The 17,301-nt window shown below is 40.4% G+C and overlaps 1 protein-coding gene across 4 annotated transcripts in view; it reads left to right on the top strand.

Annotated features, from left to right (window-relative positions):
• The window catches only part of SRPK2 (SRSF protein kinase 2), a 97,816-nt gene that overhangs the window by 47,073 nt on the left and 33,442 nt on the right, over positions 1-17,301 (top strand). For all 4 annotated transcript variants that reach the window (XM_056846968.1, XM_056846970.1, XM_056846969.1 and 1 more), the window contains exons 3-9: positions 1,915-2,023; positions 3,291-3,378; positions 3,633-3,720; positions 5,219-5,325; positions 9,633-9,798; positions 13,838-13,863; positions 16,133-16,379. In XM_056846968.1, the coding sequence (XP_056702946.1) occupies positions 1,915-2,023; positions 3,291-3,378; positions 3,633-3,720; positions 5,219-5,325; positions 9,633-9,798; positions 13,838-13,863; positions 16,133-16,379 (831 nt within the window). The remainder of the gene's footprint in view (positions 1-1,914; positions 2,024-3,290; positions 3,379-3,632; positions 3,721-5,218; positions 5,326-9,632; positions 9,799-13,837; positions 13,864-16,132; positions 16,380-17,301) is intronic.

Genomic DNA, 17,301 nt, shown 5'->3' with positions numbered 1-17,301 from the left:
AAAAAAAAAAAGACTAACAAAAATATTTTCTGGTAGGATATGAGCTTTCGTGAGCCACATCTCACTTCTACAGATACAGCTAGATGTGCTGGTTACTCAAGCTTATTGCTTCTTCCCACCCTCTATCGGGGGCATCAAACCTCACCCCTTTGGGAATGCCATGATGACATCTGGCAGGACCTTTCCCCTCAGCCTCAAAGCTGTTCTTTGCAGCAGGCAGAAAAGCTGTCCAGGAGCTTTCTGGAAGAGTTGGCTCCCAACAGCTTGAGGCTCTATGTACACATGAAGCTGCTTCATACTGAATCAGACCCTTGGTCCATCAAAGTCAGTATTGTCTACTCAGTCCGGCAGCGGCTCTCCATGGTCTCAGGCAGAGGTCTTTCGTATCACCTACTTGCCTAGTCCCTTTAACTGGAGATGCCAGGGATTGAACCTGGGACCTTCTGCATGCCAAGCAGATGCTCTACCACTGAGCCACAGCCCCTCCCCATGAGAAAGGTGGACTATAAATAAATAGTCTGAGACAGGCTGAGGGAACAGGAGACAGCTGAGGATGTAGTGAATTGGCAGTGCCAGCTGTCAGAAGCCCAGCAACAGCTGGAGGCATTGAATTGGCCAGTTGGGAAGACAGAGGTAATGTATACATATGCTATAAGATACATTGGTATGGTAACTGATGGGGGGAACCTTGCCCTCTGGGTGATGCTGGTTAATGGGCTGTTCCAGCTTTTCAGGTACTAGATAACAAAGCTTTCACTATACTAGGTAATGTCACTAGAAGATATTATAATTTCAATACTTTAGGAAAATACATACATCTGAAATACATTTCAGATGTAACAAACTGGAGAAAATGGAGCGTGCCTTGTCTGACTTCCCTTGTGTTTCCAATAATATTTTAATTTATTTTGGCTCCTGTATATCCTGCTTGAATTTAAATTCAGGTATCATGTATTGATTTGAAGCTTGTTATTTAGTCTCTTGAATTCATTCTTCTCTGTTTTGTCGGGAAACTATAGATCATATATGGGAGTGAAAGGGCAAGAAAGGCACTATATAAAGGGCTGGAAATGTTCCCAGGGGATTCTTTTGAGAGACTCTTTTATACATGATAGAGTACATCCTCATGAGCATTTTGGTATAGGATATCCTTTTGTTTCAATTTTTTGAGGCAAGGCTGTTTTTGTTTTGTGTTTTGGAGCCAGACTATTTGATCTAATATAATAGGAAATGATACCTAGAGTTAGGCTGTCCAGCAGGGATGACCCACAGGCTCATGAGCCAGGTTTGGTTGGCAGACTGCTAGTCTTATTTAGGTCCTGCCAAATTTTAATCAAGATATGTTTAAAACTTTGGAAGTGCAAAAAGACTGGGCGAATTGGCCACAGTTTTACTTGTAAGCAAAAAGCCCAGTGTTTTGTAGCTCAGAGTTGGTGATTCTATCATCTGATGTTAAGTATATCTTATGTATATAATATGTATGTACATGTCTTTATGTTTTTCTGTGTCTGGGTGCATGTGTTCTCTAACTGACTTATTGTGAAGTTGTCACTTACTGCAATATAATAGCTTTCCAGCATTTGGATCACAAATCTGAAGTAGCCCCACAATAACACAAAAATTGGTTATCTGTTCTAGAGAATCACAGCTTTCAATTTTACTTAACACTTGTGAAAAGGGAAGGGAAGTAAAGAGCCTTGATCCAAATACTTTACTATTAATTCTAAATGTAACTGAGGCTGCAGTCCTTTGCACACTAACTTGGGCGAAAGCCCTGTTGGGACCAGTGTGATTGACTTCCATTGAATTAAGTTTTGGCTTGGGTGTGTGAGAAAGTTTATAGAATTCGTTGAGTTTTAAAAAATAAAACTAAACATTTCTGTTTGTAAGTTGTATCTGTTCCTTTTTTTAAAGGTGGCTATCATCCAGTAAAAATTGGAGATCTTTTCAATGGCCGGTATCACGTTATCAGAAAATTAGGATGGGGACACTTCTCTACAGTCTGGCTATGCTGGGATATGCAGTAAGACATATCTTTTTTTTTTAGATTTCTAATGCACATTAATTGTGTTTTATTTTATTTTATTTAGAATACTTGCCAAGAACACAGCTGAGCTTACACAAACGTTTGTCCATTTGCTAGAAGTAGTGTTATATAGGGATATTAATACAGTCTTCTTTTTTGAGTCCAACATGTGTTTTATAAAACTTGTAAGACATAAAACTCTTGTTATTTTCCTTGCTAAATAATCAGTATTTATTGAATTTACACATTTTATTGAGCATATGAGGAAGCGAATGTGGGCTTTGACAAATTTTCTTTGGCTCTAGGAGCCAGCCCAAGACCATTAGGTGTCAGACTCATTTTTTAGCCTTTGGGGTTCCATATTTTAATTTAAAAAAATGTATAAGTAAATGTACAATGAAACCTGACATCTTCACAGTTCCTTGTAATTTTATTAAACCATGACAAAAATGTTGTAGCCTATAAATATAGGGGTAACCCTGACAATCATAACCCCAACAAAAAGCTAGCCTCTAACCCTAGCCTAATTTCTTCCCAGTTTGTCATTATTGCTTCAAAAAGCTCAGTTTAATTGAATATTGAAGACAGTATAGAAAGCAACAAGAAATGAATCCGTCCAGTTGTATTGATTGGTGCAAAGTTAAGTTTACATACAAACAAGCAATAACCAGACCTTTATTTTGTCCTAAAACAAAACATTCTGATTTGAAATGATAAAGAAGCGTTGGCTTGGATCGAGCCAACTTTTTGGCTCAGTCTTGGCTAACTCCTCTCTTTATTAGAGTCCCCGTTCCATGTGGCTTTTGCCTATGCAGGTCCCATGATCCCGAATGAAGCCTTTTTGGTTTTGAAAGGAGATCCCTTCCTCCCATTCTCACAAGAACTGCTTGGCTCCAAATCATTGCACTTCCATTGAGAATTGCTAAGAGATGCTACAATAATATCATTGCTGAAAATACTAGGTGCCACAATGAAATTTCTAGGTGCCATGGCAACTGGATGCCCAATACTTGCCAAGCTAATGTGTCTTGTAAAGGACCAGCATAGTATATATTCCTTTAGTTCTTCAAAAACTGTGCTTTCAGTCAATGAATATTGTTGAAATAATTAGCAGGATTGGTTTTCAGCTTACAGTTCTAGAACAGAAAAAGCATTTTATTAAATTAATGTTATAAATAGAAAACATTTCCTTCTGTTAACAGGTTTAGAGTTTAAAAATGTATTGGCTTTGTTATATTGCTCACTTGCTTGTTTGTTTTTAAAGGGGAAAAAGATTTGTTGCAATGAAAGTTGTAAAAAGTGCTCAGCATTATACCGAGACAGCCTTGGATGAAATAAAGTTGCTTAAATGTGTAAGTATTACAAGCACACCTCATGCTTAAGGACTCTGACCATGAACTGAATTGTTATATAAATCTATAATTTTGTAATTAACTCTCCTTTTGGCATTTTGTAAAGCAGAAGACAGCAAAAATGAAAAGTGCGAGACATTTTATTTTCTTAGCTCCTAAATATCCTTAAAATAAATTATTTAAAATTATTTTCTTCTGATGATGTTGCTTTGAATCTGTTTTAAAATTTAGGGATTTTTTTGTGTGTGTTTTAGGTTCGTGAAAGTGACCCTAATGATCCAAATAAAGACATGGTTGTTCAGTTAATTGATGACTTCAAAATTTCCGGCATGAATGGCATACGTATCTTTTTTTCTGATTACTTAATACCTTGGATTTAAAAGACATACAAACGCTTTTGAAGTATAGGTTAATTTTAGAACATTAGTATTATTGCTTTAATGTGCTAGAGTACAAGAAGTAGGTACTGAAAAGGCACTTGGAAGTTCAGAATGGTATGTTGTAGCAGACTGGGAAGTCATGAGTTGTTGGGAGGCACTTAAGTGCTTACTGGTCCAAGTGTAACTTTATGGTGCTGTCTGTCAAGAGGGAGAGATTTGCTTAGTCTTTTAATAGTACACGTCTTTTGTAATAATCATCTGCATGTTTTCATCCTGGGTGACAGCTTTGCTCTTCAGACTAAGGCGTACTTAAGAAGGCCATTTTACAGAGAAATTAGATCGGGACCTGCCTGACACAGAGCTTTTTTTCAGCTGGGGCTCCTATACAGTGCAGATCAGGAAAGCCCCCACATTGTTTACATTTCGATGACAGTGTAAGATGGAATTATTTAAATAGGCTTCTAGTTTATGAAGGCTTCCTGGTTATCTGAATTTGTTTTAACTATCTTATATGTCGATTTTAATTGTTTGGTTGTGGTTTAAAAACCAATGCAACTTACCTTGAGTCCCTTTTTGGAGAAAGATAGGCTAAACATTTCCTAAATATGAAAAAAAAAGATTCCCAAGAACATGTTTCCATTATTATGATCTTTGATTTGTACAATATTTTACTAGAACCCATGGGTTGTATACGCATATCTATCCTACCAGTCTGCACTTCCAGTTTTGATAGGGACTAGGAGTGCAATCCTATGAAGAGTTACTTCAGTCTCAGTCTGTGGATTTCAGTGGCCTTAGACTGGAATAACACTGATCAGGTTCAGTATCCCTTATCCGGACATCCGATATCCAGACTGATCCAAAAACTGGACGTTTTGATCTGCCATACAGACATTACTCCCAGGCCCTCAGCTGTGCCATTGATGGTTCAGTGTACACAAAATTATTGAAGATATTGTTTAAAATTACATTCAGGCTATGTGTATAAAGTATATATAAAACATGAATGAATTTCATGTTTAAACTTGGATCCCATCCCCAAGATCTCATTATGTATTTACAAAAATTCCAAAATATTCCAAAATACGGCAAGATCCAAAATACGGACCACTTCTGGTTCTAAGCAGTCTGGATAAGGGATACTCAACCTGTATAAAATTACAATGTTTAAGCTTTTCTTCCTACATCCTTGTGAGGGTGGTCACAGGTTGCTGATGATTAGATGTGGAATACCAGACCAGTATGAGGAGGACTGGGGAAACTGGGAATGCAGAATCCCAGGCTTGGACCCTGAACCTCAGTTAACATTACTTCTGTACCAGCCGTTCCATACGTATTTCACCATCACAATAATAGTATTTGCCCATTGTTTCATTTGACTTGCCTGGAATATTTACACTTGCAGTTTCTAAAGAAATTTAGCAAAAAGGTTTGCCAAGTTGTCCTTATTCGAGTATCAGATGTTTGTATGGTTTTTGAAGTGCTTGGGCATCATCTTTTAAAATGGATAATCAAGTCCAACTACCAGGGCCTTCCTATCCACTGTGTAAAAAGTATAATCAGACAGGTAAGATTTGCTCATATTTAATGCTGTGTTCCTGCAAATGTGTTATTACTGTTGATGTTGATCATAACTGCCTAGTTCGGGTTGACGTGACTATCTTTTCAGAAGTCCTGATCTAGTCCGTATTTCATGCAGTGCCTCCAGTTATCACTTTGTCGTTACAGTGCTTGAATCATGTGCTTGAACAGCTCATGTGCAATCATTTCATGATATTTGTGCATCTTACATCAAGACTTAACAATACTGAGCTGCAGGAAATCAGATGTTACGTATCGATGAAAAACCACTGGTTTTGGCATGTACTGTGAAGTTCTGTGCGGCACTTCCTAAAATTTGCCAATCATTTTAAAATTACTTGCTGGAGGGAAATTCTGTAGGCAAAAGTGGGATGTGTGCACGTTTCTGGTGTTCACATCCTTGGACACTATTGTCTGCTGGAAGTTGTGGATTCAGCGCTCCCAGTTATTTATTTATTTTAAATTTTTGGTGTGGATTGCGACCACAGCATGTGGAAGGGGAGAGTTAATAATTTCCCCCATTGTCATGTTCCTGACCTGAAATAGTCTTGGAGAGATGCTGTGCGCCCTGTTATCGTGAGCTGATGGGTACACACCTGCATGAACATTAAATTAAAAAAGAATGCCTAACGTGAAACTCCTGGTGTGCATCTCATTTGGTCCAGTGTTTCAAACTTGCATTTAACCTTTTCAGATGCTATCCGTGGTCCAATTTAAGTAATGTGAGATAACTAAACAGCCCTGAATGGACTTTTGTTGAAAACAGCCCCTTTTGTCACTGTAAGGGAATATATTTTCAGCACAGCTGATTAAAGTGCATTGTCAAACATAAAATATTTTTTTTGAGTTTAAAATATAAGCTTCAGAGTGCTTTATTTGCTCATTTTAAAATGTATTAATAAATGATCTCCCTGGGTTTTCTTCATAAGAAAATATGTTTTAGTTTTTAGTAACTAGTTTTTTTAAAGCACTTCCCCTTCCCTAAAACCAATCTGTGCTAAAGGTAAAGGTAAAGGTCCCCTGTGCAAGCACCGGGTCATTCCTGACCCATGGGGAGACGTCACATCCCAACGTTTTCTAGGCAGACTTTGTTTTGCGGGGTGGTTTGCCAGTGCCTTCCCCAGTAATCTTCCCTTTACCCCCAGCAAGCTGGGTACGCATTTGACCGACCTCAGAAGGATGGAAGGCTGAGTCAACCTTGAGCCGGCTACCTGAAACCGACTTCCGTCGGGATCGAACTCAGGTTGTGAGCAGAGCTTTTTACTGCAGTACTGCAGCTTAACACTCTGCGCCACGGGGCTTGTAATCTGTGCTACAGACAGTAAATATGTTTCCTAAACGCATCATTTGGGAAAAATGGTGGTTGTGGAAAAGATCCCTTTCCAACAGTAATGTATGAAGGTGCATGTTTATAAAATATTGACAAAGTCCTAGTCTGTGGAATATTGACACCTTAATAATCCCCAGTTGCATCTCATGGTGTATGAATGTCCATTCTTGATATAATTTATTAAAAGTGCACTTTTTATTGATATTTTTGAGAGGTGCAATAATATGTAATCCTGACCCATGGAACAAGAAGACAATATATTGTCGAAGGCTTTCACGGTCAGAGTTCATTGGTTCTTGTAGGTTATCCGGGCTGTGTAACCGTGGTCTTGGAATTTTCTTTCCTGACGTTTCGCCAGCAACTGTGGCAGGCATCTTCAGAGTAGTAACACTAGTGTTACTACTCTGAAGATGCCTGCCACAGTTGCTGGCGAAACGTCAGGAAAGAAAATTCCAAGACCACGGTTACACAGCCCGGATAACCTACAAGAACCAAAGAAGACAATAGTTAGAAAAAAAATTCCCCAATACAAAAGAGAATTAAGTCCTCTAAATTTAGATTGAAATGAACTTGGTCCTAGCTTTCTGTCCCAGTCCAATAGATACCAATATGTCTGGGAATTAATAGGATTCTGTGTGAACCAGGAGGAGCGCTGGGAGAGCTGTGCTGTCTCTGAGTTGCAATGCCATTCTAAAAGACTAATGTAGACTATAAAATTATAAAAGTGTACAGATAGAGCCTGTGGCTACTAGTCAAAATGGATCTTTAGAATGTACCCAGACCTCAACTCCTCTTTTTTTAAAAACACAAATGAACATGCACTCTGCATACTATGCCACAACTTAGCTGGTGGGTGTCAAGAACATCAAAATTGACTTGTGCCACGGTATCACTGGTATATGCTGGATTGGCATGCTGTATGAATGCAGCACTCTGTCTTGTGGTAGAGTTGCCCATGCCTTGTCCAAAGTCTTTTATAAGGGATGGCTGAACAGCTGTGACTAGAAAACTAATGAAAGAAGAAGCAGAAGGGATAGTTTGAGCAAAGGAGATAATGATAATTTTGCTCAAACTATCCCTTCTGCTTCTTCTTTCATCATACCATATTCTCTTGCTTCCTATTTTTCCTTTATTTCTCCAGTTACTGGCTCTGAAGTGGTGTCTCTTAACTATAACCCCATAATTTTTCATATTAACGTCATTTTCTCTTGCTTCGTTCTTTCTCATCCGGATCTTCACACTCATTCTTCTGGCCATTTTCTTTTTTCCTATAAACATGGTAACTATTCACACCATTTTTAAAACCAATACCCTTCTTGAATCCCTCTGCCTCTCTACTTATTGTCTTATTTATCTTCTTTTATTTCTAAACTCTGTGAGCAAGTTTCAGCCCATGAAGTTCCAGTGCCTCAGTTTTCTTTCTTCACACACCTCTTTCGATTCTTTTTAGTCTGGTTTTTGACCTTAACATTTCATCGAGATTGTGTAAAATCTCTAATGAGCTTCCACAAAATGTTCTAAGGTTTTTTTTTAATTCTCTTTGATTTATCAACTTTTGATGAAAAAGTTGATCCACACTCTGCTTAGTTCATTTTATCCTCTGGGATTTGTTAGTACTATTCTTAGTTGTGCTCCTTTCTTGAATTGTTTTAAAAATTTATTCATGGTTCTTTTTCTTTTCAGTTTCCTCTTTCTTTTGTGGTTTTTCAAGGCTTTGTTCTTATACCCTTTTTATTCTGCACTCTTTCGCTTGACAATTAATTCTTTTTTTTGCTGTGCAATATCACTATTATGCCAGATATATCCAACTTTATCTTTCAGTTCTCTCTTTCTTTCTTTGCCTTAGTAATGTTATGCCTTTATGAACTCCTTAGATGAAGGGGTAGGATGAAAGTATAATAAAATAAATGTTTTCAATTGCATTACAGCTATTTCTGTCTAGATACTAGATCAATGTTCAGCCTTAATAACTTAAATCTACATTTCCATGCTGTAATAAACCTCTTTTCTTAACAAAGGCTTTGGACTCTTGGTAGCATTGCAAAAATATTGGTACAATTTATGTATGCTTAGATGTATGACCCTGAGGTTATTGGAGCTTGGAATTATGTGAATATTTTCTTGACATTTTAAAAATTGAAAATCTGCCTCAGAAGTTGCTACTGGGAGCAGAGGAGGATATAGTTCCTATGAGTGAATACAAGAATGTGCATGCACAAATTTATACAGATCTGGACAGTTGCCAGCCATTGACAGTCATTGTATCATACTTCCATAAAATAACAGAGATGCCTAAGTAGCAAATCTCATGTCAAAATGTCAAAGGCTGTTTTTTCTTTTAAGAATCTTCCTTTTTAACCACTGGAAGTGGTAATGGCAGACTCAGTTGCAGGTAGGTACAGCAAAACAGTATATAATTACTGTGTATATAATATTTGACTATAATGATATATGTGCAATCATTTTTGTGAGAAATCTGCCTCCTTAACTGTGACATGTTTGACTCCTGTGTTTGCTACTTGTAAACAGAGTGCAAGCCAAACCAGTAGGTGATTAAACATTGCTGGTTTGGCCCTTACAGTCAAATAAATATATTTTAAGATAGTGTTTTTAGTTTGATTAAAACCTTTAGAGCTGGTATGTGTGTGTGATACATATTACTGTCGTTTAAACTTATTTTATAGTCATTATTTGTTGTATATGTTGCTCCAGACTTAGGAATATTTTGTTGAAACGAAGACTAGTTTTTTAAATAAATAGTGCCTGGATTGCAGCATTTTTCATACTTTGGCAACCAAAGGCATTTTAAATTCCATTGTTGTTGTTTTTTAAACCACTACCCTGGGAAATCGGTTTCTGTCAAATGGTTTTCTGCATGATATTTTGGATCTCAAAACTAGAAAAACCCTTCTAACATCAGATTTCAGTTCTGATGATGTTCTTGTTGTTATTTTTGTGATCAGGTGTTGCAAGGTTTAGATTATCTCCACAGCAAGTGCAAGATCATCCATACGGACATCAAACCAGAAAACATTTTGATGTGTGTGGATGACACCTATGTGCGCCGAATGGCTGCAGAAGCTACCGAGTGGCAGAAGGCTGGTGCTCCTCCTCCTTCTGGCTCAGCAGGTATGGTTGTAATTTAAACATTCAGTTAGTACAGCAAGATTCCAGTCCTGGCTGCAGTTATATTTAATTAATTTTAGTTAATGGGAATTATAAATTTCAGCAAGGCTAATTTGAATGTGTAAAATGATATTAACAAATTAATAATGTAGTAGCAGCATTAATTTTATCATAAGAAAGCAGTCCGAAGGCTGTGTATCTCTTCTTCTCATATATCTGTCCTTTTGGCAGCCAAACCAGAGTTTAGTCAGTGGGGCAGTATGATTGGGTAAGGGCCACACCGTTGTCTTTCATCATTGGGACACATTCAATCATGTGTTTTGCTAAATGTAACAGTACATTAAAATGTTACTGGATTTTCCCTTGAGCTGGACAAGGTATACTATGTTTTCTTCTTTCTTTCTTCAGTGTAGTATTCAGAAGATCATTCAGTATAATTTTATATAGCACAAAGTTCTCTGTCAGCTTGAGGCCAGCCTTTATGGCCATTTCATTCCTCTCAGGCTATGAAACACGTGAACTCCTTCTGCTTAATGTAATGTTTTTTCTTCATGCCAGTATCAGGATGTTGGGCAGCTGCTGGGGGCCTCGGGACACCAGAAGAGCCCACCACTGGCTGGGCCCACTGCCAATTCCTGACCTGCCACTCTGCATCTATCAGTGGTGAGCCGTAGCTGCTGCTTTCTCTCTCTGCTTTGTGGCAGAAGGAGGAAGAGGAGAATCCATTTGCCACTGTGTGTGCAGATCCAAGAGGAGAGAGCCAAATCTCCTCTTCCTGTGCCGATCCTACATAGGTCAGGTGTGAGCCCCCCAGTGCCCGGTGAGGTGAATGAGCTAGTAGTGGTGCAGTTCCTGGCTGCTGGGCCTCTTGTCCTCTAGGGGCATTTCTACATGGCATTACTGCGTCTGTTGTGGCCCAAACTGATTTAGTTTATCCTCTGGCTTCCACATGTTCCTTTCAGACATTAGTTTTTGTCTCGTATTTTCCTCTTTTCCCCCCTGCTTCTTTTGGGACGACTTTTACCCAAATCTTTTTCAAAGAACCATTTCTGAATCACATTTATTCTTGTGGGTAATGTTTCCTGCTCTTTTGTTGGTTCCTCCTACTTCCCACCCACTTTCTGCTGACTGGCTCGTGACTGTGGGACAACCCTGCCCTCTGCTTTCTTTCCCCCACCTCGGTAATAAGGAATATTTGTCCCTTGGGTTGGTAAATTTTCTATTAATTATTTTTAAAACACTCGTCTGATATTGATGTATCTCTAGAACATTGCACATGAGCGATCAGTGCTCTTCACATGTGCTTGCTGCAGTGTTCTTTCTCTGCCCTGAATTAAAAATAACTTTTTTGCCATGACCATTTGCTTCCTTGCACTTTCTGAAGGCCCAGGAGTGCTCATTGCTCTTTGCCTCTGTTCTTGGCTCTGTTGATATGCCCTGGCTCCCCTTTCCCCCCAAAGAAAGAAAAAAAAATTTCCTTGCATTTTGGCAAGTTTTTTTTTTAATTTAAGCACACTCAGATAGCACTTGCCCCCTCTTACTATGCTAATTTTTCATGGGAATTTGATATTTTATGGATTTTGGGGGTATTTGTCTCAGAGGGGCCCTGCTGACCTGCTTCGTTGTTCTTGGCCTGATAGAGACTAAACATTAAGTACTGGATGGGTGAGTGATTGACTCCTCTCCACTTACCTAGCATTTGTCAACAGAAAAACTTTTAAAAAACATTTTGCAGCCCCAAACTTCCTAATATTGGGATGAACCTTAGAGTGGAGAGCATGTCTCCACAGGGGCCATGAGGTGATTCTCATGTATGCGCCTGCCTATCCCTTCTTCTTGCAATAGGTTGATATATTGATACAGTGCATGTGTATTCATAAAAGAGGGGGGGGGGAAGGGGAAACAAGGGGTGTTGCTGTGCCATTGCTGGTGATGACAGCACCCTCTCTCTGAAAACCTGATTGAATTGAGACACAACTGTAAGAAAATAAACTCTGGCAGCTGAAAAACTGTGGATGGAAGGAAGATGTGTAAAAGTTTGATGCGATTCTGCTGCTATCCAATCAGCAGCTAAGAAAACAGAGAACAAGGGCCCTTGTGCAGAAAAGCCCTAGGTGAACAAATGAGCAGCAATTTTGCCACAGAGGAAGAACCGCCACCCCTCGCCTTCCTCAAAGCGAGGGAGTGTGCATTGTGGTGCCCAGCTCCACTGGCAGCAAGAAACTGCTGCTTCCTTCCTGCGGTCCCCAGAGCAGAAAGAGGCAGGCCTGGACATCCTTCACAGTTAGGTATGCGCAATCATACTACTCTGGCTGTGGCAGTCTCCGTAAGGTTTCTCCTCTCCCTGCTCTGGAGAGCAGAGGAAGGAAGCAGCTGCAGCTTGTTGCTGTTGGAGCCAGAAGCTGGCACTGCCCAGTCCCTCAGCCTGAAAAAGGGAGTGGGTGGAGCCACACTAGTGGCAGCTGCTTTTCCTGGGTCAAGTGGTAGAACGGCAATGACAGCTCGGAGCAGCTGCACTACTGCTTGCTTGCTTGCTCACCCACGTAACCCTGGCTCGGGGCTTACCTTTTGTGGGAACAGTATCAGAGAGCTCGTCTATGGGCATCTTCTGAAGAGCCCCCCAAAGTCTGGAATCCACCCTGATTTTCTTACATGGAGATAATATTTGTATAAGAAATTGCATGTGCATTGTAACATTCAAACCACAATGGGCGTATGCATGCACCCCTCAAATGTGCCTTCATTGCACAGTTACAGTACTGAAGTCACCAATAGTGAGTTCCAACTGATTTGTATGGTGAATGCCTTAATAATATAGTTCTTATTCCTTGGCTTTGGCTTAATAGTCATCTCCTTTCTACATTTGTTTATATTAGTCTTTGCCAGCATTAGACTTCATCAGTATCTTATAAAATGTAACTAACAGAAATGGATGATTTAGGAGATGGATTGCTTTTTAGCTTATGTGTTAACATGCTGGAAGGTTTACACAAAATTTGCATGTTTGCACAATTTGCATGTTTTTATTCCATGTGGCCTGTTCGCTTATATGTTAGACATGTATTCTGTGTGAATGAACCAACCTCCCAAACTGGCCAAAGAGTTGCACCAAAATAGTCACGAGTGCTATAGGGAAACACATCAAAATTTGGACTTATACCACAACACTGTTTTAGTTATCCATTTCAAAGAACAGGGCACCAAGGCAAGATTGGAAGGGAAACTGAGATACGGAAAAAGTAGAAAAACAGGTGGTTTATTTTAGTGGAATAAAATACATCTCTGGAGTCAGACTAATATCAAGGAAGAAGGGAATGACAAAAAACAAACAAACATAGTAATTAAAAGCCAAGGTCTCTGGGATATTTTTTTCTTAGAAAAGAATGTGCCAATGTACATGTAGACTGAACTGAAATACCTTGAAAAATTATCTAAGCACCTTTAGCTCATGCTTGAGTAAATTTCTTCTGGGGACTTCCATTGTGCTGGGGACTATGAACTTGTGGCACGTTTTGCCGGCTAGCCATTTACCATCATGTTTGTAATGCGATTAGGCTGGGGCATCCTGCTCCTATCTGTTCTCCTGACAACTCACCTCCTGTTATTCTGCAAATAGCACCAAACTAGGCTTTTAAGACTGAGTATGGCATAAGACGTAAGAGTCATATGTCCAAGACAGAAGGAGGTAATAGACAGAAGCCAACCAAGTGGCAGCTTAAAGCTCATGGCAACAGTTTGAAGATTTCCCAGTGCTCTCTCTGTGTCTGTATAAAGATCTCTTGTGAAGCTTAAAGCTGAAACACAGTCAAGATATGTTTGACTTTCCTTCTCCCAGAGTCAGAATCCAGAACAGTCACCCCTTCCTCCAGTTTTATAGATCTTTTTAGTGGACCTTTTTCACTGCAGTAGACTGGGCAAAATAAGGGCTGATCTGGCCATCAGCCTTTGGATTAGCAGATTTCCTTTTATATATTTTTAAATGTATAGACTGTAAATTCACTAACTTGTTGATTTGACACCAGATGTGTTTTTCCTCCTCCAGTGAGTACTGCCCCGCAACAAAAGCCTGTGAGTATTCTTTTGCTGTTTTTATTGGGTGTGCTTGTTGTCATTTGGTTGATTGCAAGTTAAATTGATAACATTCCAAAGTTCATAAATGATTCTCATAAAACTGCAGGCTTTGTATTTAAATAAGACATTTTGACTAAAAGTAATTGTAGATAATTTTTTCCTCCAGACTTTGTTCCCATTATAGTAAAACTGTTAAATATAGTTTATCAAGCATGAACATATTCCTGGCTGTTCCTAGAATTTCCCCCTTACCCAATCTAAGGAATTGTTGAAGTATATGAAACACAAATTCCCCCTGCCCCTCTGTTGTCCCAGAGTCATGCCTAAGCTTGCTTGCTGCTGCTTATGAAGGATATTTCTTATTAGACGCCGAGGATGAGATCTATTAAAAGTACTCATTTTTTTTTCTAGAGATTGGAAAGCATGTTTTGGTCCATGTGTTGGTCAAATTTTAGCTTTCTATCTATTGAGGAAGTATCCTTAAATTTTGATACGTTATGAGTGAGTTACGAGATCCCAGTTTGTTTGTGTGCAACTATAGATAGATCATACGGAGAGAGTTGCATGATGAATAATGTACTTGCAGCTCATTCCTCAGCCTTTCAGTGGCTGGGGACGGCATGGCCGACATGCCGTTGCGGCTCCTCCAAAGCCGTTCCCCGGCCACTGAAAGGCTTAAAAAAGCCTTTTAAACATATATTTTTGGGAAATGGGGCATTTCCCCCATTAAACACATTCAAGATGTGCTGGAAAGTTTATGCCTTCATTGAAAACCGTGAAGCTGTGCCAAGAAAAACCTGGTGTAGCAATGCTGTTGTCAGAGGGGGCATTCCCAGCCTGAAAGAGGTCAGGAAGCTGCCTACTGGCAGTTCTGCCCCTGGAATGCCCTGGTAATGCCCTCGGGATGATGGCACAGGGATTTGCACTGTTGGGATGCCGGTGGGAGGTCAAGCTGATGCCCCAGGGCTGTGCTGCCACCCCAGCGCAGGAAGGCCAGCGTGAGCACCCCAACGCTGGCGTCCCTGTTTCTTTCAGTGACACAAGTGGTCCGGGCACCAGCACAAGCAGCCCAGACACCGGTGCGGCCACTTGCGTGCTTCCTGAGCTCTTTTGGCCCCAGAGCTCAGGAATGGGCTCCCTTGGGTCTTAACGGCAGCTCCTCGCCCCCCCGGTAGGCCCGGGAATGCCTCCTGGGACTCCAGAATGCGCCCCACAACGCCGGCGCGGGCCTTTACACTGGTGGGATGCCAGCGGAAGGCCCCACTGGCGTTCTGGCATGGCGCTGCTGTGGCGGTGACAGGCAACCAGGCCTCCACGCTGGGGCCACTATCGCCATCGTAAGTAGCCTGGGTGCCGGCGCGGGGGCCAAATCCTGGCGCAGCACCTTCCTGGCCTCCTAAAAGCTTTCGCCCTTAAAGGTCAGGAATGCGCTGTCTGTCTTTCAAGGGAAGACAACCATCCAATTCCTGTGGGGAGGTAAAAAGGTTTTTTTTTAAAAAAAGAATAAAAGAAAAAGATGCCCCATTGAGTACAGTGAGGCTACGACATCAAAAAAGGTGTCGTAGCTATGCCGCTGTGCAAGTGGGCATTCCCAGGGTGAAAGGGATTAGAAAGCCAAATACTGTCAGCTCTGCCCTTAGGAATGCCTCCCTCATGCCGGTGCGGGCGTTCTCTTCCAGGATTTAGTTCCTTGAGTGGCTGTGCTGGCGGGGGGGCTGGTGCAGCTCTCCAGCGCCCAGGCACCACTGTAAATGCCCTCCGTGATGGTGTAAGTGCCCATTATCCCAGGATAACTGGGCACTTACGCCACCATGGGGTCGTGCTGGCCCTTAACATGCTTTGCCTCCCCTCAGGAATACACGGTTAGTGTAACAGTATGGTAGGATCCAATCCTATGTATTGAAATGGAGTGCTGTGAAACAAATGAATAATGTGGTATTAGAAAACCTTTCGCACACAAGTAAAAAGGAGCAGTTGGTAGCCTGAAGGTTAAGTTTATTGTACTTGCTAAGATTTTATATAATAAGCAATAATGAGTTTGTTCTCATGATCCTATATATCCATGAACTTTTTAACTGTTTTTGTTATTTTAGCTTGAGACTGTTTCCTCCTCTAAATTCTCTTTATTTTAGAATTATACAGAAGAGCAATTCTATAGCATTGTTCTCCATTCACAGGTGTATATTTTTAAAAATAAAATAACCTTTGCATTTGTGGATTACAAGGAGCATGAGATACTAATTGTAACTTGGTTATGTTTTTTTAGATTGGAAAGATATCAAAGAACAAAAAGAAGAAACTGAAAAAAAAGCAAAAGAGGCAGGCTGAGCTACTAGAAAAGCGTTTGCAAGAAATAGAGGAATTGGAACGAGAAGCAGAAAGAAAAAAAATAGAAGAAAATGTAACCTCTACTGTTCCATCCAATGATCAAGAAGATGAATACCATCCAGAAGTCAAGCTAAAAACAGTTGAATTAGAGGAAGTGGCAGATGAAGAACCAGGGAATGAGGATGGTATGTATGTGTTGTTGTTTTATTTCAGTGCAAAATATAATGTATCCAAAGAGTCTCTTTCAATAGATACGTCATATATTATAGGTTGCTAATGTAAAGAGACTGACTAAAAACTGAAGAACCGTGAAACTAATTCTGAGAACTGCAAAATGCTTTTAAGTTTCCCCCTCAAACAGCACTTCCCCTCTCCTCACTTTCTAACTGATTAGTTTAGAAACAATTTGTATTATGGGTGCCAGTTGTTCAAATGAGCATCACAGTCTTATGAGTCAACATAAGCAGCTTTGTGGATCTTGGACAGATAGTCCAAAGGTCTGGATATTAGACATTGGGGGTCTCAGATACGAAACCCTGGGAATCCTGGCCCAGCACCTTGCTCTCTGAGCCAGCATTGTCACAAGCAAGCTGAACAATTTACGAACCACAGCATCATCTTGCAAGTGGCCTCTCTAGGAACAACCCAGCATAGACCTGTGACCTGGGGAGTCAGTCAGAGGAGAGCTGGGACTATATAAAGTGTGCCTCTGACTTGGCTCTTTAACCTCAGTAGTTTGTCTGTGGTGGAAGGACCTATCTCTGCAGTCCCTTCTTCCTACTCCTCTGAATCTGTTGCAGTTTTGGACTTGATCCCTTACCTGACTGTGTCTGTCTCTCCTGCTTCTGGCCCCATCACAGTTTTGAACTCTTATCACCTTGCTATGACTATTCCTCTTTAGCCTTGCTGATCCAGTTTCCTGGCCCACGAGGTTGGTTTAGCCTGATGTGGTGCTCACCAACCCTGCCACCAGGAGAGATGCAGCTATCCCATGATTAGGCAGTTGGGAGTGCCCAGTTCACTTTTGTGTTTCTTTCCTTTCACTTTTAGTTATCAATGTCTATAGAGGCATATACAGGTTTGCTGACCACAGCACAAAATCACAGT

This window comes from Euleptes europaea, chromosome 3 (assembly GCF_029931775.1).
Source record: "Euleptes europaea isolate rEulEur1 chromosome 3, rEulEur1.hap1, whole genome shotgun sequence".
NCBI lineage: Eukaryota > Metazoa > Chordata > Lepidosauria > Squamata > Sphaerodactylidae > Euleptes > Euleptes europaea.
This window is presented reverse-complemented; position numbering and strand designations above follow the sequence as displayed.